General features: G+C 36.1%; 1 protein-coding gene across 3 annotated transcripts in view; it reads left to right on the top strand.

Moving 5' to 3' along the window:
- The window catches only part of REEP3 (receptor accessory protein 3), a 101,867-nt gene that overhangs the window by 14,086 nt on the left and 60,546 nt on the right, over positions 1-27,235 (top strand). The window contains exon 1 of one of the 3 annotated variants that reach the window (XM_081568988.1): positions 14,743-14,850. The exons of the other annotated variants lie outside the window; for them this stretch is intronic. Coding sequence (XP_081425114.1) covers positions 14,834-14,850 — 17 coding nt within the window. The 5' untranslated portion in view covers positions 14,743-14,833. Of the gene's footprint in view, positions 1-14,742; positions 14,851-27,235 lie in introns of those variants that run through there. 3 annotated transcript variants of the gene reach the window in all.

Raw genomic sequence — 27,235 nt, 5'->3', positions numbered from 1 at the left:
GTTCTATCTGTTGCTCTTGACCTGCATACAGATTTATCAGGAGGCAGGTCAGGTGGTCTGGTATTCCCATCTCTTTTAGAATATTCCATGGTTTGTTGTGATCCACAGAGTCAAAGGCTTTGGTATAGTCAATAAAGCAGAAATAGATGTTTTTCTGGAACTCTCCTGCTTTTTTGATGATCCAACGAATGTTGGCAATTTGATCTCTGGTTCCTCTGCCTTTTCTAAATCCAACTTGAACATCTGGAAGTTCACGGTTCACGTACTGTTGAAGCCTGGCTTGGAGAATTTTGAGCATTACTTTGCTAGCGTATGAGATGAGTGCAGTTGTGCGGTAGTTTGAGCATTCTTTGACATTGCCTTTCTTTGGGATTGGAATGAAAACTGACCTTTTCCAGTCCTGTGGCCACTGTTGAGTTTTCCTAATTTGCTGGCATATTGAGTCCAGCACTTTCACAGCATCATCTTTTAGGATTTGAAATAGCTCAACTGGAATTTCATCACCTCCGCTAGCTTTGTTCTTAGTGGTGCTTCCTAAGGCCCAGTTGACTTTGCATTCCAGGATGTATGGCTCTAAGTGAGTGATGACACCATCGTGGTTATCTGGGTCATGAAGATCTTTTTTGTATAGATCTTGTGTGTATTCTTGCCTTGTCTTCTTAATATCTTCTGCTTCTGTTAGGTCCATACCGTTTATGTCCTTTATTGTGCCCATCTTTGCATGAAATGTTCCCTTGGTGTCTCTAGTTTCCTTGAAGAGATTTCTAGTCTCTCCCATTCTACTGTTTTCCTCTATCTCTTTGCATTGATCACTGAGGAAGGCTTTCTTATCTCTCCTTGCTATTCTTTGCAACTCTGCATTCAGATGGGTATATCTTTCCTTTTCTCCTTTGTGTTTAGCTTCTCTTCTTTTCTCAGCTATTTGTAAGGCCTCCTCAGACAATCATTTTGCCTTTTTGTATTTCTTTTTCTTAGGGATGATCTTGATCACTGCCTCCTGTACAAGTAAGACTACAGCCTTACTTCACAGCAAACTCAAAAATAAATTATCAGCGGATTACTTGCTGAGATGTGAAAAGTAAAACATTTATGACGTAACAATATAGGTGCTGCTGTTATCCTCATTTTGCCTTTGAGAAATGTGAGGGTTAAGGACGTGAAATAACTTGCCCGAGGTGATAACATACTAAGAGGCAGAGCTAAGTGGCAATCTGGCTCTAGAACCAGACCTTTACCAACATGCTATCCCACCTCCCTGAAATATAATTTCCATCTGTTATTTTTACAATTTCACATCAGCATTATTGGGATAGGATTTACATATAATAATTTCAGTGACTTTTGTCAAATAATTTACTCTTGCATCACCACCCTTACACTCTTGCATCACCTCCCTCACCACCAATGTAAAGACTGATTTTACATTCTCAGCAATGGTAGCTGAATTTTCACTGCATTGGCAATAAATTTGTCTTTGCTAATCTGTGTGGGGAAAAAAACACCTAATTATATTAAATATACTTCTCAGGATATAGAATTTTAAAAACTCAGTTTAGAAACTAATATTTCTATTTTTTTAATATCTCAGTAGCATGAGGCCAGGGAAGGAGGGTGTGATGGAAGAAGCCAGGACTAGATTATGGCCCAACATGGGCTAAAATTGCAGACGGTTTCGTAAAATATATAACACAAAGTATGATATTGCGATGGTATAGGAATTCTTTAAAATCAATAAGAAAATAGTCTAAAAGAAAGATGTACAATTGAACCAATAGCAACAAGACTGGGAAAACAACATACAAAACTCATTAGTTTTCAAAGAAATGTAAATTAAGACCACATTGAAATTCCATTTCATGCTTTCTAGCTTGCAAAAATTAAGAAGTCTGAAAATACCAGGTGTTGGCAAGGATGGATAGAGCAACGGGATCTTTTATTTGTGATGCCAGTAAGAAAGTAAGATGCCTCAACAGTTTTGGAAAGGGGTTTGGCCCTAACTCATAGTATTAATCATACCGTATAACCAGAAATTCCACAACTAGGTAGTGTTTCACTTTCACTTTTCACTTTCATGCATTGGAGAAGGAAATGGCAATCCACTCGTGTTCTTGCCTAGAGAATCCCAGGGATGGCGGACCCTGGTGGGCTGCCGTCTATGGGGTCGCACAGAGTCGGACACGACTGAAGCAACTTAGCAGCAGCAGCAGCAGCAGGTAGTATTTGGCATGGAAACCAGGAGACATTTGCAAGGATATTTATAGGAAAGTTCTTAAAGCAACAATATACCAAAGGGACTTCCCTGGTGGTCCAGTGGCCAAGACTTCACACTCCCAATGCAGGGGACCCAGGTTTAATTCCTGGTCTGGAAACTTGTTTCCAAATGCCACAACTAAAAAATTTTGTGTTAATCATGTCACAGCTAAGACCCGGCGAACCAAATAAATACAGTTTTTAAAAAACCTACCAAGAATACTAATTTACATGGACCTGAGAATGGGTAAATAAATCTTGGTCTGTTTACATAATGGAATATTACTCAACAATAAAACTGAATGAGATACTACTTACAGGCATCAATATGGATGAATATTTGGAAAACTAAAGTGTGTTTTGGGGTGGGGGAGCCAGATATGTTTGCTTTTAGTGTGATACCATTTTAAAGTGTCTAGCATGTGCTGTGCTGAGTAGCTTCAATCATGTCTGACTCTTTGTGGCTGTATGGACTGTTGCCTGCCAGGCTCCTTCTCGCCAGTTCATGGGGATTCTCCAGGCAAGAATACTGGAGTGGGTTGCCATGCCTGTCTCCAGGGAATCTTCCCAACCCAGGGATCTAACCAGAGTTTCTGCATTGGCAGGCTGTTTCTTTACCACTAGCACCACCTGGGAAGCCCAAAACAAAACAATATATAGAGATATATACATATATGGCAAATCTATTTTTCAAAAAAGAGAATAATAAACACAAATTTTAGGATAGCGGTTAACTCAGTAACCTGAGAGAAAGGGACTCTGGGACAGTTGTGTTGGTGGTATTCTACTTTGAAGCTGGATGACTGATTGACTTCATTATGCTCCTAACTTAGAGCTATACATCATATATTTTCTTTATAACAACTATTATGTTTTTTAAAATGCTTAAGGGAATTCCCTGGTGGTCCAGTGTTTAGGACTCCACCCTTTCACTGCCGAGGACTCAAGTTCAGTTCCTGGTCCAGGAACTAAGATCCCGCAAGCTGCATGGCACAGCCCCAAAAAATAAATAAATAAAAATAATAGTATAATACTTACAGCGAGTCAGGATCAAGGTATCTATAGTAACTAAAGAGACAAGCTAAAGACAACGCAGAGCAGATACCAACAGAAAGGAGATACTGCCCCTGTCCCAGCCCATATGCTTCTGGCTGGTGTTCAGGCCAGTTTTAGTGCTAAGCCAGGCCCCAGATGGAGGGAGGGAGGGAGCTGCACCTGTCATGAAGAATATGTGAACAAAAGGACAGAACCTCTATGAAATTTCCAGGCAGGCTGTCTCTAGTCCTCCCCCCCCCCCTCAAAACTGGTATGAGTCCAATGAAGATGTCAAGTTCCTTATATATTCAAAGGATTTTTGAGCTTCTAATAGTAGGTGCATAGATGGTCACTTAAGAGGTTCCCCCCCACCACTGTTTTCAGATAACAGTATTTTTCTTGTCTGTCCACTTGGTATTTGATATATGGTATATGGCTATAAAAAGTAATTTGGTGTCTAAAAAAAAAAAGTGCCAATCAATATGGCTTCACATAACTACTTCCAGATTAAGATAGACCTAAGAGTATTAATGTCAAAATGTAGAATAATTTTCTTAACAGCTACTGCTTTGTGTTCTTAATGATGTTACTTCTCTGTTTTGATAGTTTATCTGGTCAAAAAATGTTGCATTGCTTGAAGTTCCCTAATCCCTACACGAGAATAATACAGCTTTTGGTTACATGTTTTAGAGTCATTCTCCACTATTACAAAGCAGAGACAATAGTCCTAGAATATGGAGTTGGTTTGAACTTATCTATGGGAGCTAACATGTAATATTAACATTTTTTATCATTGTATAGCTCTGATTCCTTATGCATCCTGAGCATCATTTATAGAAGAGGGGAGAAATGGAAAATATTAAATAGAGTTGTATGTTTTCCATGCGGTCAGCATTGCTGTGGTTATGATCTGGCTGAGACATCTGTCACCCACTGATGGCCAGGATTTATCTGGCTTGTTAGGCTGTCCCCTTGCTCCTTTGTCATTCCGTGTGCTGTGCGCACGTGGTCAATAGAGGAGGACATTCAGAGCCTCACAGCACCTCAGAAACACAATTATGAGACATTAGCTTGTAGATATGCAGATTATGTGGAGATTTCTAGTTTGAAAATGCAAAGTAAATAAATCTACTAGATTTAACTGTAGAAATTATCCATATTCATGCACTACCCCAGTAGTCACCCAGAAACATCAATAGGATTGCCAACTAGTTTTACACTTTTTTTAAATGTGAAGAATGTTAGCCTCTTTGAGGAATCTTGGAGGATTTCGTAAGAATGGTTTAAGAAGAGGAGATTAGAAAATGAATCACCAATCAGCTTGTACAAGAAAAAGAGTACTGCCCAAAGCCCAAGTGCATACTGGTGGAATAAAGGAAGTGAATAATTTTGGAATGTTTCTTATTAAAGATGACTGGAAAGCAACAAGGTTCTGCTGTATAGCACAGGGAACTGTATTCACTATCCTGTGATAAACCCTCATGGAAGAGAATATGAAAAAGAATTACATGTTTAAGTGAATCACTTTGCTGTACAGTAGAAATTAACAAATTACAAATCAATTATACTTCAATAAAATAATTCATTTTTAAAAGACTGGAAATTCATGAGACAAAATGGAACTTCTAATATAAACAAGAAAAGGTTTGGAAACTGAGATTAAAAAAAAAAAAGCATGTTAGTCTGCAAATGAGCTCTTAAATAAGTGACTATTTATTCCTTTTGCTCCTAACCAGACTCTTGTTCTATTATTGTTTTGTCAGTCGGAGTCTTATGTTTTGCTAGCATGGAATACCATTGCCATTTTAGAGCAAGGAAACAAAAATTGTAAAATATCCTTAGTTTAGTTTTCAGTGATTTGATGATTTTGACACAAGAAATCTGAGTACCTAGAAAATATCTGCAGCTAAGCAATAAGCAACATTAGTGGCCTATAAAGAAGTAATCTTTCCAAAGCTGGTCTTTTCAGATTGAGTTACAGAAGTATTAGAGGAAAGGAATGCAGTGGCAGGAATATCTGGGTTTTATTACAGCATTGTCTGTCGTGCTTCAAGAAATTCAACTTGGAAATGCATTTCATATTTCCAGTTAGTATGTGAATGAAGTCTAGCAAACAGCAAAATATCACATTTGTCAGCTTGACTAAATTGCACATTTGCCTCAGCATGCACATCAATGCTGCCTTAAAAAGATCATTTGTAAGATTTGTCAGTATGGAGCTTTGTTTATTTTTAGTGAAACTCATATCAAAATCATTCCATGCCTTTAAAAGTTTCCACAGCATTAATGTCATATATTAGAATATGGTATACATCTTGGTTTTTAAAAAAAGGTATTCATGCTCAGTCACTCAGTCGTGTCTTACTCTTTGTGACCCGATGGACTTTAAGAAAAATAGATAATGAAAATCTGGAGAGGGTGAGAAGGAAGCATCCAGGCAGATTTAATCTTTCATAGCAACCTTTCATAGGGTTGAAATGCTAGCCTTTCCTAATCCTGTTCCTAAAGGATTAGTGTAGGCCCCAACATTTCTGAGTTAAAATTTTATTTGTCCCTTCAGTGTTATTGTCTGTTAAATTTAAGCAAAATGTAATTTAGGGTTTTTACATTAAATTTCATGTATTTTAAGATTTCATTTTTGTATACTTTTTCTGTCACTCTCTCTACTAATAGTACAGAAAGATGTTTGGATTATCAGACAAAATATAAATCATTTCTACTAAAAACAGTTTTTAATTGAAGTAGCGTTGATTAACGACCTTTCATGTTTCATGTTTCCATCATTATATTTCTTTTTCTGTCTATGCTACAACATGCTCACCACCAGAAATTTAATTTCCATCATATGGTTGACCTGTTTTAGCCATTTCTCCCTCCCCTTTCTTCGCCTCTGGTAACCTCTACACTGTGCTCAGTATCTACATTTTTTTTTAATTTCATATATTTGTTTATTTTGGTTTTTTGTTTTTTATATTTGACAGGAGTGAAATCATATGGTGTTTGTCTTTGTCATTACTTAGCATAATGCCTTCAAGGTCCATCTATGCTGTCACATATGGCAAGATTTGATCTTTTGTTATGGCTCATAAACATTTATCCTGTATTTTGGCTGTTGTAAATAATGCTGTCCACCAACTCGTGGACCTAAAGTAAGGTCACTTTAACAGTTTGATCCCCGAGTCTAACAGATTACTAACCCTAACCCATCTCGTTTAGGTAAGACCTCAGCTCCTCACTTCCATCTCTGGGCACATTTAAGGGCACAGGATGCTACACATATAGTCAGAGCCACTAACTGCACCCTGCAATCCTCTGGCTCCAACTGATGCTGCCTTCCTCTGTGTCGTCTTATGCCCACCAGTGCCCCCCAGCCATGCACCAGGCAGAAATGATTCTCCCTTGACTTCCAGTCTGTGCTCACTGCCACCAAGGCCACCTGGAGTTGCTTTCTGCTTCCAGTTATCTATTGCTGCATAACAAACCACCCCCAAAACTTAGTGGCTTTAAAAAACAAAAGACGTTTTATCTCTCAATTCTGTTCTACACAAAAAAGAACATAGGCTTTCCTTAATCTTTCTAAAGTTAAGATGACATGGCAGGCTTCTTTTATTTGCAACAATGTTTTAAGCTGTTTCATGCATTAGAAGCTTTTTGGTGCATTGCAATTTTTTTTTCCAGTACTGTAGACCTCAAGTCTTAAATGTAGTGGTGGAATAAAAAAGTTTGCAGGTGTCATCTTTAAGTATTTAACGGACAGCTTTTTTTCCTTGTATGCAAATCATACTTTATTTTTCTCCTTTTCTCTTAAACTGACTCAAGTTCTAGGATGATTTGATTAAGTTGACTCAATTTGGTCAGTAAGAAAGTAAAATTGATTCTAAGTTAAGGGGAGAATAGGCTATTTGTCAGTTTTTAGGTGATCGTGACTCATACTAGTAAAAGTAGCTAACTTTCAGTTTACTGAAAAGGTTGTCTTGATTGTTAAGGATTAAATCTCTCAGGAAACAATTTTACTTAATTAAGTTTAAACATTTGGGTGGAGAAGAGAATGTATTTTCTAGAAGTGATTTTCTCTGAGTGACAAATATGGGCACACAATTTGTTGTGATGCTATCTATATCTAGCAAACAATATTTGGAAGTGTTTCACTTTGTGAATCTTGTTTCTCTGTGGCTGATATGTATATGTGTTTTTAAAAAAATACTGGAATTTGTCCAACTCCTCTTTTGTGCCTCTTCCCTGAGGAAAGCTCAGTGTGTATTTAAAGTACAGTTTAGTATGTTGCTCTGGAATCTTAAAAAAAAAAAAAAAAAGAACAGGAAAAACATAAAAGGTAAATCTTTGGCGATCAACCAATAAGAAAAACATTCCATGAAGAGAAAAATTTAATGAAGCAAATACATTTTAAATATGTTGAGAGAAGATCCTCTCCACAAAACTGAGATGAAGCAAACATTAGGAAAACAACCACTAATCCAAATGAATATGACTTTGGGAAATACGGCCATTTTTGCATGTATTTTGACATTAAGACTTCCGCTACTGAAGGAAGACTTGTTACTGCTTTTTTGACTTTATGATTTAATAAACTATGATTAAAAGATACCTTTGTGTGTCAAATGGAGAATTTAAATTGCTGATGAATATGTTTAACTGAACTGAACTGAACTGATGTTTAACTCAGTGATGATGACGTTCAACCTACCAAAAGAAAATGCTACTGCTGTTATAATTTTCTAATCCTAAATGGCCACTGCAGTTTTTTAAGGCCATGAAAGTAAATCGTAGAACCATCAGACTATTTTTTAGTGCTTTGTAAATTTCAATTTCTTTAGTATTTAGCCACTGTCTCATTTCCTGGCCTCAACCCAGGCCATATTCATATATTAGAATATGCATATAAACGATTCAGTCCTGCTTTGCTGTGTATACTAAAGGAAAGAGTTTATTAATTTCTGTAAATATATACTGAACACCTATTATGTTTCACAGGATATTCTAGACTTTGGAGAACAGAGCAAAAGTTTGCACAGTTTTGTCCTAACTGAACGACCAACATACAGATAGCAAGTGGAAAGTCGGTGAACATATTATTGGGCAGTAATAGTAGCTTATATTTATGGACTATGTACCATGTGCCTAGCATTGTTACATGGCTTAGCTCATTGAATGCTCACAAGGTAGTCCCTATTACTATTGCATTATAGAAAAGCAAAAAGGCACATGAAGGTGAATGACTTGCCCAAAGTCACACTGTTGATAGTGTCACATCAGGTATATGTACAAGATGCCCTGAGAACAGAGGGGAAGGGTTCCTCACCCAGAGAAGGCAAGGAAATCTTATGAGAAAAATGGCCTTTCAACTCCCTCTTTGAAGTTATCCTCCTTGAGACGAGGCCCCAATCAGAGGGAAAAAATATGCCAACACGTAGAAACAAAATAATGTGACTCTCAGGAAAAAGCAAGTAGTTCAATATCATTGGAGCCATCAAGATGGAAAAGATGAGATTAGAGAGGTCAGAAGAGTTAGATCAGTTAGTTTTGCACAGCCTGATGAATTGTTTCCTTATTGAGAAAGTAAGGAAAACGTCTGAAAGCTTTTAAGTACAGTTTACCCTTGAACAACACGAGTTTGAATTGCATGGGTCCACTTACAAATGGAGTTTTTTTAGCAGTGAATGGTACAGCACATGTGATCCAGGGTTGGTTGTATCCAGGGATATGGAAATTGCAGGTGTGGAGGAACCGGGTAGTAAGTATATGGTGGGCAACTAAGTTATATGAGGAATTTTTGATTGCCCAGAGAGTGAATGCACCTAACCTCATTATTCAAGGATCAAGTGTGCGATATTATTAATAATAGGGGGCCTGAGGAAAGTGATGAGGGCAGATAGTTCCCATGAAAAATAAGAGGGTGAGAATTAAGGCTGAGTAAGTGGTGAGGATGTGGGGACAGACATGACTGTCTGTCTCTCAATGAGAGAGATCCAAGGGTCATTTTGACAGAACTTGGTGACCAGGTGTGAGGAGGAGAAAGGAGTTTCATAGTATTATAGTAAATTTCAAAAGTAACATTTGGTGAAACTAAGGGGAAAAGTACGTTTTTTGTTTGTTTGGTTTTGGGTGGCGCTGCAAAACTTGCAGGATTAGCTCTTGGGTCTGGGGCCTTCACAGTGAAAGCTTGGGGTCCGAACCACTGGACCACCAGGGGTTTCCCCTTTAAGATTTTGAGGAAACTTCCCGATTCTTCTCGTATGTATATGCATCAGGGTTCAGTTCAATGCCACTAAAGCAAAGGCTATCTGAATTTCCCTCATCCTTTCTCCACACGTTAATTAAAAATAAGAAACAATAACTGAGATTGACGGCCAGCAGAAGAGGCTGTCTCCTGCCACGCTGTGGTCGTTATCATGTTAGATTAATCTCAAGGGCTGTCTTATTAACAGATATAATGAAGACAGAATTGGCCATGTGAATAAAAATGAAACTTTGCTTTTTAAATTGAACAGTATTTATGGGTCATATTTTATCTTATTGTGTTTGTATTAAAAGATAAAGCGTTTCGTTTGCAATAGAATTTTTATCTAATCTTACGGGTGACTTACAGTTTTAAATGTGGGTAGTTAGGGAATGCCTCTGTGAGAAGTTGGCATTTGAGCAAGGACTTGAAGGAGGTGAAGGTATTAGCCCCGCAGAAACTAAGGAAGAGCTTCCCAGGAAGGGAGTTGACCCTGTGCAAGCTCCAGATGGGGGCTCTGCCCAGCGCCGGGAGGTCAGTGTGCCTGGGCCAGAGCAACAGTGTGGCCAGTTATGTAGACCATTGTCAACAAAACCGGAATTTACTCTTGAATGAGATGAGTTTTGACCAGAGGAACAAGATTTTATTTTAAAAGATCTCTCTATCATGGAGCATCTACTAGAGGGGCAAAAATGGAAGCTTGGAGACCAGTTAGGAGGCTCTTAATAAACCTGTGATGGGTGGTGCCTGGGACCAGGTTGGTAATAATCATCAGATTCTGGGTTTGTTTTGAAGATTGTTAAACGCAGAGGTTTATTTGACAGATTGTGGATATTCAAACTGATGAAACTAGATGAGTTTACCTAGGGATTGAGTATATCTAGAGAAGAGAAGAAAGTTGACAGGTTATTCCTAAAATGTATGTGAAAATGCAAAGGGCTAGACAGTCCTGAAATAGAAGAGCAAAGAATAGAAGAACCAAGTGGAATGACACATTTAATCAGATATTAATAGTAGGATGAGTTGAACAGATAAACTTTATAAAGGTATAGCAATTAAGACAAGGTGGTATTAGAGCAAGGATGGACACATAGGCCAGTGAAAGAGCTTAGGGTCTAAAAAAAAATCCTATACATCTATTATGGATATTTGTTTTGTGACAAAACGTAGTACTTACAGAGCAGTGAGGAAAGGTTGTTATCTACAATACTGTGGTGTTTCCATGCCAACTGGATATCCATATATCCATACAAACATAGCCCCTAACTTAGACCATCACAAAAATATTAATTCCAATCTGATTATAAAAAAAGCAAAATGGTAAGATTTATAGAACATAATATAGAAAAGTATCTTTGTGACTTTGTAATAAGGAAACTTGATCTTAAACAGAGCACAAAAAGTGTTAGTCATAGAGATGTCTAATAATGATAAACTGAAACAGACTAAAATTAAATACTTTTTTTCATCAAAAGACATCATTAAGAGTAAAACAGAAGGCAAAGTGGGAGAAAAACATTCATAACATATGAAAGTGAACATTGTCTCATATTCAGAATGTACAAAGAAAAATGGACAAGAGACTTTACACCAAAGACAGGGAGGTAGACACATGCAAACAGCCAAGAAACCTAGGAAAAGGTGCTCTGACTTCTCTTTCTGGAGTGGTGGCAATGTGATGTGATGCAGAACCACTATTTCTGTCCCCTTTGTGCATCTGTGTGAAAAGAACTAGAGCTTCCTGGATCTTTATTTGTACTACTTTTATACCAGTAGATCTTTAGGATTGAATAGGAATTGAGATTGTTCAAACTTTAATCTAAAATTTGATTGGCTATATGTCTAAGAAAAATATGGACAAATTCCTGAACGTGAGATTACTATTACTATTTTGAGGAAAGCTCGCCTAAGTATCCATAAGCATGAGTAACATCAAGCAGACTCATGCATAACCTCTTTTTTAAGAATTACATGCTTTAGCCTCATCAGTCAGAAAAATGCAGACAAGGACACTAACCTATCGTGAAAGAAACACGATTACTGGGGAAGAAAATGCACACAAAAAGCATATTTTAATGTTTCAAGTTTTGGGTTTTTTTTAAGATATAACCTAAAGGTAGAGGCTACCCTGTGTGGCAGTTATTGGTTGTCATAAGAGGAAGGTTCTCATCAGATGGCACTGGGATCCAAGGTAACCAGCATGTGTTTAGCAGGGACTGGAAGTGATAAGGATAGAAAAGCATCTGTGTTTAGAATGCTCCAATGAGCAATCAGCACTCTCCTGAGATGACCCTTTCCTGTTGCTAGGCACTCATTTCTGTTTCTGGAGTGGGTGGCAACATTATGTAATGCTGAACCACATTTCCATCCTCTTTATATATATATCTTTGGGGAGAAGAATTAAAGCTTCCTAGTGTTTTATTTTATACTATTAAATTTTTAAGATTGAATAGAAATTGACGTCATTCAAATTTGGCCTAAAATTTGAATGGCTGTACATTTCAAGGGGAAAAATCTATTTCTGAATATAAGACTAATTTTAAGAAAAGGTCTTTTACCATAAGCATTAAATAATGTTAGGAACTCTCATGTATAATCAGTAGTTTAGGTGGCTGATTTACATAATTCACATCACATATAGGCAACTCCCATATCTTAACTTATGTCCTCTGGCCCCAGAAATGCCTCCTAAGAGACTGATTTCCTTTCTTCTTATAGACTGTTCTGACTGTCCATTTTAGAACAAAGACTTTGAAAATTTAAAGAGCAATTTAGAGTTTCATTTTTGGTGGTCTGGTGGACAAAAATGTAATGGTGATGGGCACTCCAACTGAGAACATGAAAAAATGCTAGATAAAATATTTAATAACATTTCAAAATATACTATTGATGAAAGCTATTAGGACCCTGAATATTCTTATAAATATAATGAAAATAAAACACTGGTTGGCAACATAATCTAAAACTTTATAACCAATCAGTATTATGTAAAGAAAATACTATTGTTACATGTAATGGCTGGGAAATGCAATGTTTGATAGTGATCTCCTCTACAAATCAAAATAAATGCCTTCTGTTTTTTAAAAAATACACCACCAAACTGACTAGGAAGTACGTTATTCAGAGGCCAAAAGCCCAGCAAGGTAAAGGGAACACTAAAGCTACCTTTCACTCACAGGCATTTCCTGAAACCAGATAACCTTGTTTTGGTTTTCCTGTTCTCATGGGGCATGTTGAGACAGCAAACACTACCAAGGATTCATCCAACATGAGTAGTATAATAGCATAACTAGAAACCAAAGAACTAAAAAGAACTGGGCCACATTCATTCCAAAGAAGAAAAAAAAAAATGGCACAGGTAGGACAAATATAAAGTACAGAATAAGATTTAAACCTAAATGCATCAGAATTATAATAAACATAAATGGACTAGCAGTTCTAATTAAAGACAGATTATAGGTAGCATAACAGAACAAATCTAGTTACATATTTTCAAAGGGATGTATTTAAGCAAAAACATACTTACCTAAATCATTTGAGGAAAAAAATACGTAATGAAAAGACTGTTAATATGGCTTTCATTCTTTCTTGCCTTCTTTTGTAAATGTATTTCACTGGTTTTCACTGAATAATGTTAATGCTACAGAAAATTTAAGAATATAATAAACATGCATCTATAATACCCTTGACCTAGAATCACCTGTTGTTAACAGTTTGTAATGGTTGATTTATATATGTATATATATATATATATACACACACACACATACATACATGCGTGTACACACACACATATACATATATTATGCAATAGTAATCGCTTTCTGTTACCCTTGGTTTTACTGAACGTTTTAAAAGTAAGTTGCTTCAACAAATGGTACTAAACAATTAGATGCCCTTGTGCAAAAAAATAAATACATAAAATGGGGGGGGGAAGCTAAACAAAGACTGTATCTTTCAACCAGAATGACCTCAAAATGGATCACAGACCTAAATGTAAAATGCAAAACTCCTAAAAAAGTGTATATATATACATGTATATACATGTATGTGCATATATGTGTATATATACACATACATGTGTATACACACACATATATATACATGAGAAAATCAGATGACCTTGGATTTGGTGATGAATTTTTAAACACAATGCCAAAAGCATGGTCCATGAAAGAAAAAAAAATGATAAATCGGACTAAAAATCTACTCTACGAAGGATGTTGTTAAAAGAATGAAAGGATACCACACAGACTCAGAGAAGATATATACAAGAAACTCTTAAAACTCAAAAAAACAATCCAAATTAAAAAATGAGCAGACTGAAGACATACCTCGCCAAGAGATGATATATAGATGGTAAATTCACATATGAAAAGATGCACTACACTTAATACATCATTACTAGGAACAGCAAATTAAAACAATGAGATACCACCACATACCTATTTATACCTTTAAATATCTAAAATCAAAACCTGCAATGTCATTTGCTGGTGAGGATGCAAAACAGCAGGAACTGCTGGTGGGAATGCAAAATGGTACAGCCACTTTGGAAGGCAGCTTAGCTATTACAAAGCTGAACACAGTCTTACCATCAGATGTAGCAATCGTGCTTCTACATACTTATCCAACTGAACTGAAAACTGAAATCCACACAAAAACCTACCTGCATGTGTTCACAGAATGTTCATATAAGACCAAGTGCTGGAAGCAACTAAGATGTCCTCTCCTCGGTGAATGGATAAACAAACTGGTACATCCATACAAATACTCTACAGTGATGAAAAGGAATAAGCTATCAGGCCACACAAAGAAATGGATGAATCTTAAGTGTATATTACTAAATTGAAAGAGGCAGGTCTGAAACACTAAATACTGTGTGATTCCATTTGTATGACATATGGAAAAGGCAGAACTATAGAGATTTTTTTTTTTTCGGTTGTGCCACATGGCATGCCAGATCATAGTTCCCTGACCAGAGATTGAACCCATGCCCCTTGCAGTGGAAGCACAGAGTCTTAACCACTGGACCACCAGGAAGGTCCCAAAGTTACAGAGATTTTAAACGGCAGTGGTTGCCAGGGTTTGGGGGTGTTAAATAGGTAAATCACAAGGGTTTTATAGGGTAATAGAACTATTCCTTATGACTCTATAATGGTAGATTTATGACATTAGGCTTCCCTGGTGGCTTACACGGTAAATAATCTGCCTGCAATGCAGAAGACTCAGGTTCAATCCTTGGGGTAGGGAAGATCCCCTGGAGAAGGGAATGGCTACCCACTCCAGTATTCTTGCCTGGAGAATTCCATGGACAGAGGAGCCTGGTGAGTTGCACTGTCAAAACCCATACAACTTTACAGCACCAAGAGTGAATCTTAATATATGCAAAATTTTAAAACGCATTTTGGAGGTTAAGGGATATAGGATGGAATGCAGAATATGACAGAACTATGTTACAAATACATTAAACAACTTTGTTGAAGGGAGTGAAGGAAAAGGGTGAGGATTTAAGTAACTTTGGAAATTTCTAGAAGCTATAAGGCTAAAGTAAAAAAGAACTGCATTTACCACTCTACTTGATTAAGTTGTATCCCATGAAGGTGTGGGTTAACAGTTCTGAAATCACTATACATGTATACTGGAATCGAACACTAAAGTAAATTTTTCTCACCGTTGGAATGGCAGCTACAGATAAACAAGGTGAGAAAACTACGTGATCCACCTAGCAAAGAAGGAAGATGAGGGAGGGAGGCATTGCAGACAAGAAGCACACACTCCAGGACAAGTAGAAATACAAGAGGCATGTTGAGGACACCATGTTGAAACAGATGGTGTATATAAGGCAGTTGTTTTCAAATTATGCTCTCTTGAGCTCCCACATGGGCTGGTTCACAAGAGGGCAAAGAGGCCAGCTATTGAAGTCTTTAAGCAAGTCAGTACAGTAAGTGTAGGAAGTACAATTAGGAAATACAATTAGGAAGATTGATCTGACAGTGGAGACAGAGGCTGTGTTGGGAAACCATTCAGTAGGTAGGTTGAGATGACATGAACGTAAATGTATCTTCAGCCACTGGTTTGAAAATAAAAGGAGAGAATGAATGTGTGGATGCTCAAAAGGAAAAACCAACATGACTGGGTTACAAATTAGATAGATGTTGTAGGAGGGGAAGGAGGAGTCAAAGATGGTAAGGAGGGACATGACTGGGTTACAAATTGGATAGATGTTGTAGGAGGGGAAGGAGGAGTCAAAGATGGTAAGGAGGGTCGGAAGGTACAGAACTTACAGTTATAAGTAAATCATAGGATGTAATGCATAGCATGGTGATATAGTTTATAATACTGTATTGCATATTTGAAAATTGTTAAGAGTAGGTTTTAAATGTTCTCACAGAAAATTCTTGTAACTATGTATGGTGACGGATGTTAACCAGACTTATTGTGGTGACCATTTTTCAGTATATGCAAATATCAAGTCATGTTGTACATTTGAAATTACTATATGTCATTTATGTTGTTATTGTTCAGTCACCAAGTCGTGTCTGACTCTTCATGACCCCATGGACTGAATATCATTTATTTATCAGTTAAAAATAGAAATATAGGGAAAGAATTAAGTTTTTTAAAAAAAAGAAAGAAAAGAAATTCTGTCTTGCTGCCACATATGGACAGATGAAGAGAGGTGAGCCAGTCCACACTGGCAACGTAACAGGACTTCTTCATGGCAACTCAGTATGAAAGGTCTTGTAGAGTCTTCAGTTTTACAAAAGATCTTCATCATAATTATAATTTATGAATAAAATGGGTATTTTTTTAAGTATTTTATTTATTCATTTATTTGGCATGCACGATCTTAGTTCCCTGACCGGGGATTGAACCCATACCCCTTGCAGTGGAAGCACAGTCTTAACTGCTGGACCTCCAGGAAAGTCCCAAAATGGGTACTTTTAAAGCATTAAAAAAACCCTTCATACTGAATTTAAATCTACTGGTAATAGATTATATGGGAATATGGAAAATATGTTGAGTCCACATTCTAGAGGGAAAAACAAAGTGGATTGAAGCGATTAACTTGAATATGTAAATTTTAACTGCAGTGACTGACAAGGGGATTATACCTTAGGTTGCCAGTGAGGATGAACACATAGCAGACCTGAGAGTTGTGTTCTTGTTTACACCTCAGGTCCTAAGGTCAGCTGATTTCTTAGAAACCACTAAGCTGGAAAGCTTCTGTGCCTTGTAGGATGCCTGTGTTAGATTGAAAAACCCTAGGCTCTGTGGCACAGCTAAAAATCCCATAGCCAGAGTCTGGGGATTGGCTTCTAGTGAAGTAGCATTCTCAGGATATAGTATTGTTAGGTAAGGCAGCGACTGTTAACAATGTGGCTTCCCGGTGGTGAAGATAAAATTCCCAGCAGACTTGTTATTCCTCTGACCTGGTGACATGAGTCCCAAACCAATGGTTCAGCTTTGTGAAGAGTAAGAAAGTCACCAGGGATTTACAGCCCATTCCCCCCACCCACCACCACCACCAATAAAATAAACTCCATATGAACTAAACATATAGAGAGATACAAATATTTACTTGCTGTCAGCATAAGAAAGGCTTATCTAATATAAATGCAGACATTTAATACAAAGGTTCACAAAGATATAACATATTCATATTAGCAAAATTGATCAATAGAATCAGTGTTAGTTAAGATATAAAATAGACCCAAAAAAGGCTTAGAACCAACAATACTCCAGTTGTAATGAGCACACCCAACACCTATACCTTGGTTTCAGATACATTTCTCTAGTAAAAGAAATGTATTCTTGGAGAAACAGCTAATTCTAGGAATGGAACAAGAAATATACAAGATGAACCTCGACCATCTTTTAGTATCATGCAATAACAAAGTACTCAAAAAAGATAAAAATAAAAACGATGGGGCATATCAAAGGGACACAAAAGTCAACTAAGAGAGATCCCAGTGACCAAATCTAGAACAATTTGAGCAACAAAATAAAGTCTATTGTGTTAGAGCCCAAAATGTATAATAAATATCCATGAGTTCATACTGATATAAATGATGGTTTAATCAATGAATAGAAAATTTTCCCATGCAAAAGAATCACAAATAATTTATGTAAATACTCTGCCCTCATAGTGGTGGAGCATTATTCTCCACTCCTTAAGTATAGGCTGTATATAGTGATTTCCTTCCAAAAGGTACTGTATGGGAAGCCGGGCAGTGTTTTGGCGGGGAGTATTTAGTAACTTTACCTGATAATTTCTTCTACAGCCACATGATCCAGGTTGTCATCAGTGATAAGGGTAGATTATGTACCCTTGATATGTCATGAAATGACACATTATCTTTGTGGTGTTCCTCCCCAAAACCCCTACCCTGGTCCAACCTTGACAAAAACAAGACAAATACCAATTGAGGGATATTATAAAAATTACTTGACCAGCAATCTTCAGAACTATCAAATCATAAAAAATAAGGTTTGGGAAACTTTTTGGGTTGCTTGGGGTGACATGGTGATTAAATGTAATGTCACAAATGGAGTGGGATTCCAGGTGGAATCCTAAAATTTGTTGTTTAGTTGCTAAGTCATGTCTGACTCTTTGCGATCCCATGGACTATTGCCCATCAGACTCCTCTGTCCATAGGATTTCAAAAACTAAGCAAATCTGAGTAAAATATGAACTCTAATTAAATATAATGTACTGTTAGTAGTTCATTAACTGTGCAAATGTACCATACTACTCTAAGATTTTAATAAGAGGGGAAACTGGGTGTATGGTACATGATAACCGTCTGTTCTATCATTATAATTTTTTGTAAATCTATACCAAAATTAAATTTTTATTTTAGAAAAAGTAAACTGAAGACATTTGACATTTTAGTCCTGATTATTGTGTCTCCTAAACAAGCTCATTCTTTTGTATAGCCACAAGATTAATATCACCTAAAAAATAAGAGTGATAAGATATTAACACCTAAAATACAGCTGATATTCAAATTGCCCAAGTTGTTCTAATAATACCTTACGTAGCTGCATTGTTGTTTTACAAAGAACAACAACCAGAACAAAAATAACAACAGATTTCAATCAGGGATTACACATTGCATTTAACTGGCATTTTTTTCTGTCTCCTTAACACAAAATAGTTCTCTCATGACAAGGAATTTTAACAACCCTTTCTTTTCAATAGACATATCAACTGTCCTTTGTTTAATCACTTTTGTGTTTTTTTTAGGGAGCAAAAAGCCATAAAGTCAGAATTGGTGGATTCTGTACCATTTCTCAAGAGTGGGAGTAGGATCATCCAAAACTGCTGTTCTGAAACAGTGATATTTCCTAAGAGCCAGAGAGCTTGTTAGTGCCAGTCAGCAGGCTGGTTTCCTGCTGTAATGAATGATGTCAGAATTAAATGAGGTGGTAGTATAGTTCTTCTGGCACATGTTTGCTTTCTTTGTTCTGTTGATGAGTTGCCCAGGATAGTATAAAGTTCCCTCCTCTGATTTGCTTGTACAAAGAAAGTACTTAGACATCCTCTTATCAGCTGACCACCTCCAAGAGAACATAGAGATTATCTTTAGATGCTTTCACAATGTTTAATTTTTATATTCTGGTGGTTCAATTTTTATAATTTCTCTTATTGATTATTTGTTAAACAAAATAAGGAGACCAAACCTTCTTTAAACCTCATTAATCAAAGAGTAACATACAGGGTGCCTATGAAAAGAGGGAGAGTTCTCAACATAAATAGAAAGATTGTTCTAGCTCTAAGGAGTGGCATGAGAAAAAAATTATTGAACTTGAAATAATAGACCTATTAGAAAGATGTGAACAAGTGAAATGAAGGAAGTGGTTTAAGAAATTTGAAAATAGACTGCTTTGATTCCCAAATCATCACAAGTTTAGTTTCAATTAAAAAGCAATGGGGACTTCACAGTGGTATCCTTACTTCTGGAATATACAGTGCCTGTCACAAAGTATGCCATCAGTGCTATCTGTTTTTGTGTAATGGAGAGAAATGAACATTATTTGAAAGCAAAATATTCAGTTCACTTTAGACTGGTTGGAGCCCAGTAAAGAGTTGTTATGCTTGTTTGTGAGGGGACTATAGAAGACTACAGTATGGATTGCACAGTAGATATGAATGCACAGTGGGAGGACTTGGCAGCAATTTTAAATCTGAGTTCAATTCAGGGAAGTTCACTTGGAGGTCAGGATAGAACCCATGTTTATGGCTTTTCTTGCTCATCTCCTTTTTATTTGTGTAGAGGCATGTACTTCAAGAGAGGAAGTTTTCTCAACATATTCAGAAGTGGTTTATGTGTGATTTTTCTTCACCAGAAGCTTTTTTTAAACTTTAGATTACAGCCGAACTCTCCTTATCTTTAATGTTGATGGGGCTAATGCTGAGTTCGGGTTTTAACAGATCCTATGTTTAAGGGGCTAAATAAAGAAATAGTTTCTCTGAGTTGAGAGTTATTCAAGAGTCAGGGGTTGGTCAGATGATGTGAGTAATTCTTAACTCCATCAAGTATAGCCACTTAACCAGTTTGATAGGAATGTAGAGCATGTGAATGTTGAATAAACATGTCAATATTCCTTATGTAGACTTTGTACACAGTCAAAAAATGGGTCTCATTTCTCCAAAGAAGACATACAGATGCCCAACAGGAACATGAAAAGATGCTCAACATCACTAATTATTAGAGAAATGCAAATCAAAACTATGCTGAGGTATCACCTCACACTGGTCAGAATGGCCATCATTAAAATATCTACAAATAACAAATGCTGGCGAGAAGGTGTGGAGAAAAGGGAACCCTCCTACACGGTTGGTTGGAATGTAAATTCATACAGTTACTATTTGTGGAGAACAGTGTGAAGGTTCCTTAGAAAACTAGAAATAGAATTACCATATGATCTGGCAATCTCACTCCTGGGCATGTATCCAGAAAAAACTATAATCCAAAAGGATACATGCACCCCTTTGTTCATGACAGCAGTATTTACACTAGCCAAGACACGGAAGTAACCTAAATGGCCACTGACAGATGAATGGATAAAGAGGATATGGTACATACATACAGTGGAATGCTACTCAGCCATAAAAAAGTAATACCATTTGCAGCAACATGGATGAACCAACAGATTATCATACTGAGTGAAGTAAGTCAGACAGTTAAAGACAAATATTATATCACATGTGAAATCTAAAATATGACACAGATGAACTTATTTACAAAACAAAAACAGGCACACAGACCTATGGTTACCAAAGGGAAAAGGAAGGAGGGATAAATTAGGAATTTGGGATTAGCAAATACAAACTACTGTTTATAAAATATAATATATAAACAAGGTCCTACTATACAGAACAGGGAACTAACTATATTCACTATCTTACAATAAACCATAATGGAAAGTAATATGAAAAGGAATTATATACATGTATGTTTGGATATAAAAAACTGAATCACTTTGCTGTACAGCAGAAAGTAGCACACTATAAATCAACTATACTTTAATAAAAATGTTAGAAAATGGGTCTCAGATATCTTTTTATATGTGACAGTAATACATTAGTGGGTCATAATTACTTAGATAACTTGTGAATATTGATTTCATTCAACTACTAATGTTGAAGATATTTGCTATAAGTTACACATTGTATGAATTACAAAGTTTTTTGGTATAGAACAAAGAACACAGGTTTTAAAATTGGAAGCTCTATATTTTGTTTTGGCTTTGATACTTGGTGGGTACTTTATTCATAATATCATTAGTTTCTGAGCCTTATCATCTATAGAGATAGAACAATAATACCTATCCTATGTATGAGTTTCTTATTTGTAGAGACAATTAGAATGGAAAAATTAGACCCGGTAAACTGGGGAATGCTGTCGATTTTAGGAAACTTTGCCTTCTTTTACTTATGTATGGCATTCTATACACACTATCCACAGGAAGCCTAGTTCCTTGAGGGCCTCAAAAGCTGGTGATTCTATAGGGTATTCTGTATTGAGTTCAGCATTATTTTTAAATATTTTTCTTTAGTCTCGGTCTACCACACAGTAGGCCTGGTAGTTAGAGGGTAAGGTGATGGCCAGGGGATGATGAAATACTGGTCTGATTTGCTGTGGATTGATTTCTTCCCTTTAATGTTATCTTTAGGTTTCCTTTTAGAGTAGAAATTAGAGCTCTGAAGTAAAGTTAGAAGTTTAGCTCTGACGACATGAAAATTCCAAGCTTCATAGCTCTTGATGACTATAATTAAAACATGTATAAAGTTTTACAAAGGAATTTTTTTTTTTTTACTGTGTTTTTTTTTCTCCTTGGCACTTTTAAACTTGTATCACTGGTTAAAGAATGCAGGGTTTGGGCTTTTCTCATGGGCTTTTTATTCCTGATTGTAATTTTCATACTTTCTTTAAGACCACATGTTTTACTAAATGGGAATTCTCTACTAGAGAATTCTTAGCAACAAATCTTTTCTTGAAATTTGTATAAGACAAAGATTACATATTATTTTGCAGTAATCATGCATGAACTTCTGCTACCTGAAGGCTGCTTAAACAGTAGCATGACGACTCATTTACCAAGGACATACACAGATGCATGGATTATCACTGGACCCTGTACCAGCTGTAATCATTGGGCCACAAACAGTCACAAATTTATTATTTTCAAGGATTTACTAATTTTTACCATTTTATATAACTCTTTTTCCTTATAATCTCTTAACATTTATTTTAGTGTTTAAGTAAGGACGGAGTTTGGCAAAAGTCAAGATAGCCTATAGTCATTTTCACATTACTTTTAAAAATACACTTTGACCTTAGCATATGGACTGCATATTGCTTAACCATAATCAGCTTTAATCCAAACCTAAAGTAACCTAATGTCGTCATACCTTAGTTTCTTGAAGACGCAGAATTCAGAAATTCAGATTCTTCAGCCCCACTTCCAAAGATTCTCATTCCCAGTTGATCCTTGTATCTGGCAGATTTGGGAGCTTCTAAAACATTTATAGAGAGCTTTTCAAATAGTTCAAGGGTTTAGGATTCCTCAGAGGATTCTACAATCAGTGAAACTAAATTCTCTAGGACAGCTTAACGCATTTGTCTCATTTATTTGCATTCATCTCTTATTTTTTGATGATTCCAAGAAAGATTTCCTCTGAGGGGAAAAATACTACTTTGAAAAAATTCAGAAAACTACTGTTATAAAATAGATTGTTTCTAAAATTCCCTCGTGTTTAAGATTCTGATTTTATTTTAAAAACTCAGAGTCTGTGTTAATGTTAGAGACCTAATCTTCAAACAGAATTGAACTATGATAAAGGGCAAACTACATTTGCCCTCTTTATCTTACATGAAGCCTTTTATAAATATAAACTTGGTTGCCAGAATAGCCTGCCTTTTTGTTTTCACTAAATTCTGTGAATTCTTTCTATGTATAGTATTTCATTGTCCTCCTGATAGAAGCACACTATAGTTTCACTTGGCTAAAAGACATATAGGCAGTGGAGTGCTGGGAATGCTTAACAACTGGAGCAAAGGGACTGATTCATATCATTTACCAATTTCCATGATGTAAATACTCCCAACAATAATAGCCTGTTTCACGCTACCAGTGTGATGTCACCGAATGTGGAGCCGGGAAGAGACACCCACAGTACTTAGTATTTCCACTATGCACATAGAACAAGCATAAATAACTTCAAGAGCATAGCAAAATAGAATAAGATAATTAGGAAATGAGGAGTTTGAGTATTTACCGTTTGACTATTCATGTGCTTTCTATATTCAGATTAGTTGACCATAAGCTATTCTAGAAATTGTTTGCATGCTTCTTTGGTGAAATAGAGTGTTTCAAAATGGGAGAAGATTTTTACTACTTTGTTTTTTAGATTACCTATACATTTTTAAACAACAACAAAAACAGTATTTAAAAAGAAGCCCTCCAAAATATTTTAACATGTGGCTAAGTTGGGGAACCACCCATGGTTCCCAAACTCAGCTACCCAAACTAAAAAATGCCTTTCTTGGTTCTCTGGTACCACAGAGCTGAATTCTGTGCTTAGCCGTCATGACCGGTACATTTCGACTATTTATTTATGCTCTGTTGTGTCTCTTCAAATTATCTGAGAAATCATTCGCCAAATATATATGTTAGAAAATAAAGAAAAATTAGAGAATTTTAGACTAGGAAAAAATAACAATCAAAATAGAAAATAAAACCCTGTGAATACAAGTACTGTATAAATATGCCAATCTTAAGGCCCATCATGGTTGAACAACAAATTTTGCCTATCAGCTTCCTGGCAACTAGTCGGTATGGAAAAAAGGAGCAATATAATTCTTATCAGATAGAAGGTAGGGCATCATTTTCTCAAAGAAAGCTAAGTACTGAATTCCAAGGGAAATCTCACATATGAGATTTAATATACAGGAATACCCATATAATACACAATGCTCTTAATACTATTCCCCTGTTATTTATAGTCATGGGTTTCATATGGCAAGAAGAAACAAGAATGTATTATTAAGAAATAATAATAATTCCGTTAAAGTGACTTTCCCTCAAAGAAGATACGTGTGATGTTTAAGAACATAACCTGGTAATCGAGCTTGATCCAAATTTAGGATGACATCACCTAGAGAAATAAAGGTTTAGAACAAGGATGGCCAAAAAAAAAAAAGGCAAGTTAAATCCACTTAGCGTCTATCCTTTGTTGTGAACTCATGTTGGTGCTGTGTTGACAAGTTTCCGAGACCAGGGTCGGCAGAAAAGAGTGCAGTGAATGAGTAGCAGTTTCTCTCTTGGTCCCAGGAATGAACAGCTGGGAGACCTCTGCATGTTTACTATCCTTAGGCCAGGCTATTTTATGTGCATTTCACTGGTCTCAATCTTTAGTGTAAAGTGAATTACAGACAGATGGGGTTTGTTTATACTCTGTGATGAGGGCCCGGAATGTTTTATTTTGCATTGCTCTTTAAGACTGTACATGGTATCTTGTTAATTATGACTGACTCGCCATAACGAGCCTGGTACATCTGTCTTTCATCATTCTGATTTTTGATCCTATGTTTTGTTTCTTTAATATTAGCTATTCCATTTTAGTTAATCTCTCTTCTCATTGAGTTTGTCCTTTAATGTAATAGAACACTATAATTAACATTTTTTGTTTGTTTGGGAGCATGATTCTGAAAGCAGTGGAATAAGGAGAATTTGCCAACTGAGCATCCCCAGGTGCCAATGAGTATGGTCATATTACATATTAGTGTTATATGGTTTATTATCAGCAATAAGCTATTTGTTATGCTTACTTTTAACAAACTACAGTTACAGTTCTATTATTAGAGCAGTAACTTGTAATACAAAGACAATTCGAGGAAATTGAGATAGTTCTGAAATTAAATGTTAGCATCATTAACTATAATATTTGGGGATGTTTTCCTCTTTTAGTGTCAATTTATGCACCACGTGATTGTTCTAATCCATATATTATCTAAAAAACACAGTTCATCCACTGGAAAAGATGCCTACTGGCTCTCCTACTGTATTTTACTTTTTTGACTTTTGTGTTATTACATAGTCCTTAATGTATTTTATACATTCCTTATAAGAATATAAATTATGTTACTGTTCCAAAGAACAATTTGGCAATATATATCAAAGATCTTCAAAATCTCAGCCCCTTTGACTTAGCTATTCCACTTCTACGATATGTCATTAGGAAATAAACAGTGATTTTTAAGTGTGGATTTTGCAGTGAGAGTGCCTGACTTTGAATGTAGCCAATAAAGTTACAAGATATTTGACACTGGATTCTTTTTAAACTTCTGTAAGGCTCAGTTTTTGATTTGTAAAATAGATATGAAAATATCACCTATCTCTAGGTGTTAGTATGAGAACTAAGTTGAAATGATATATCAAAAGTGGTTAACATCCTGCCTAATATAAAATGTTGATAAATAATTGCTGTTATTAGTAATTATAGAAAGACTTTTAAGAATAAAAATCTATGTGTCCTAAGATTTCACTTGATTATGTTTAAATTATGATATTTTATAACATAATTAGAACTTTTTTTTTAATATTGGTCTTTAAAATGTTAAGATAATGTTGTAAAAGATTGTAGAAAAACTTGAAAAGATAATGCCAAAATGTTAAGACTGGATCACTGTTAATAATTTTTAAAAGTATGTGATACATTCTCTTACATAAATCATACCAATGTTTTCTTAGTCTCCCAAGGCGCTAGAAATAAAAACAAAAATAAACAAATGGGACCTAATCAAGTTTACAAACTTTTGCACAGCAAAGGAAACCATAAACAAAATGAAAAGACAACCTACAGACAGAGAAAATATTTGCAAACAGTGCAACAGACAAGGGCTTAATCTCCAAAATATGAAAAAAGCTCATGTAACTCAACAAAAAAAACAAACAACCCAATCAAAACAATGGGCAGAAGACCTAAATAAACATTCCTCCAAAGAGGACATACAGATGGCCAGTAGGCACATGAAAAGATGCTCAACATCACTAATTACTAGAGAAATGAAAATCAAAACTACACACCTGTCAGAATGGCCATTATTAAAAAGTCTACAAATAAGTGCTGGGAAGGGTGTGGAGAAAAGGAACCATCCTCCTACAATGCTGGTGGCAATGTAAGTTGGTGCAGCCATGATGGAAAACAGTATGGAGGTTCCTCAGAAAACTAAAAATAGAAATATCATATGATCCAGCAATCCCACTCCTGGGCATATACCCAGACAAAACTATAAAATTCAAAAAGATATGTGCACCCCTATGTTCATAGCAGCAGTATTCACAATAGCCAAGACATGCAAACAACCTGCATGTCCACCAACAGATTAATGGATAAAGATGTAGTGCGTATATACAATGGAATACTGCTCAACCATAACAAAGAACAAAATAGCATCATTTGCAACAACATGGATGCAACTGGAGATTATCATACTAAGTGAAGTAAGTCAGAAAGAGAAAGACAAATACTATATGATACCACTTATATGTGGAATTTAAAACATGACACAAAGGAACCAATCCAGAAAACAGAAACAGACTCATAGAGAACAAACTTGTGGCTGCCAGGAGGTAGGGGTGGAGGAAGGATGGACTGGGAGTTATAGGTTAGTAGATGCAAACTATTATATATAGAATAGATAAACAAGATCCTGCTATATAGCACAGTAAACTGTATTCAGTATCCTAGGATAAACCATAATGAAAAAGCATATGAAAAAGAATACATGCATCTGTATAACTGAATCATTTTGCTATACTACAGTGATTACAACATTGTAAATCAACTATACTTCAATTAAAAAAAAACAGCTGATAGAGGGATTTGTTTTATTAACACTATTCTATTTGTGACTTTATTTTTCATTTTTTAAATTATTTATTTATTTTTGGCTGTGCTGGTTCTTTGTTGCTAGAAGGTCTTTTCTCCAGTTGCGGCATGCAGGGGCTACTCTTCATTGCAGTGCCCGGGCTTCTCATTGTGGTGGCTTCTCTTGGTGCGGAGCCTGGACTCTAGGGCATGCAGGCTTCAGCAGTTCTGACACGTGGTTCCTGGGCTCTAGAGCACAGGCTTAGTAGTTGTGGCACATGGACTTAGTTGCTCTGCGGCATGTGGAATCTTCCTGGATTCAGGGA

Source organism: Giraffa tippelskirchi, chromosome 2 (genome assembly GCF_054371585.1).
Source record: "Giraffa tippelskirchi isolate mGirTip1 chromosome 2, T2T-mGirTip1v1.2.pri, whole genome shotgun sequence".
In the NCBI taxonomy this organism is placed as follows: Eukaryota; Metazoa; Chordata; class Mammalia; order Artiodactyla; family Giraffidae; genus Giraffa; species Giraffa tippelskirchi.
Note: the sequence above shows the minus strand (reverse complement) of the source record. Positions and strands in the feature narration are given on the sequence as shown.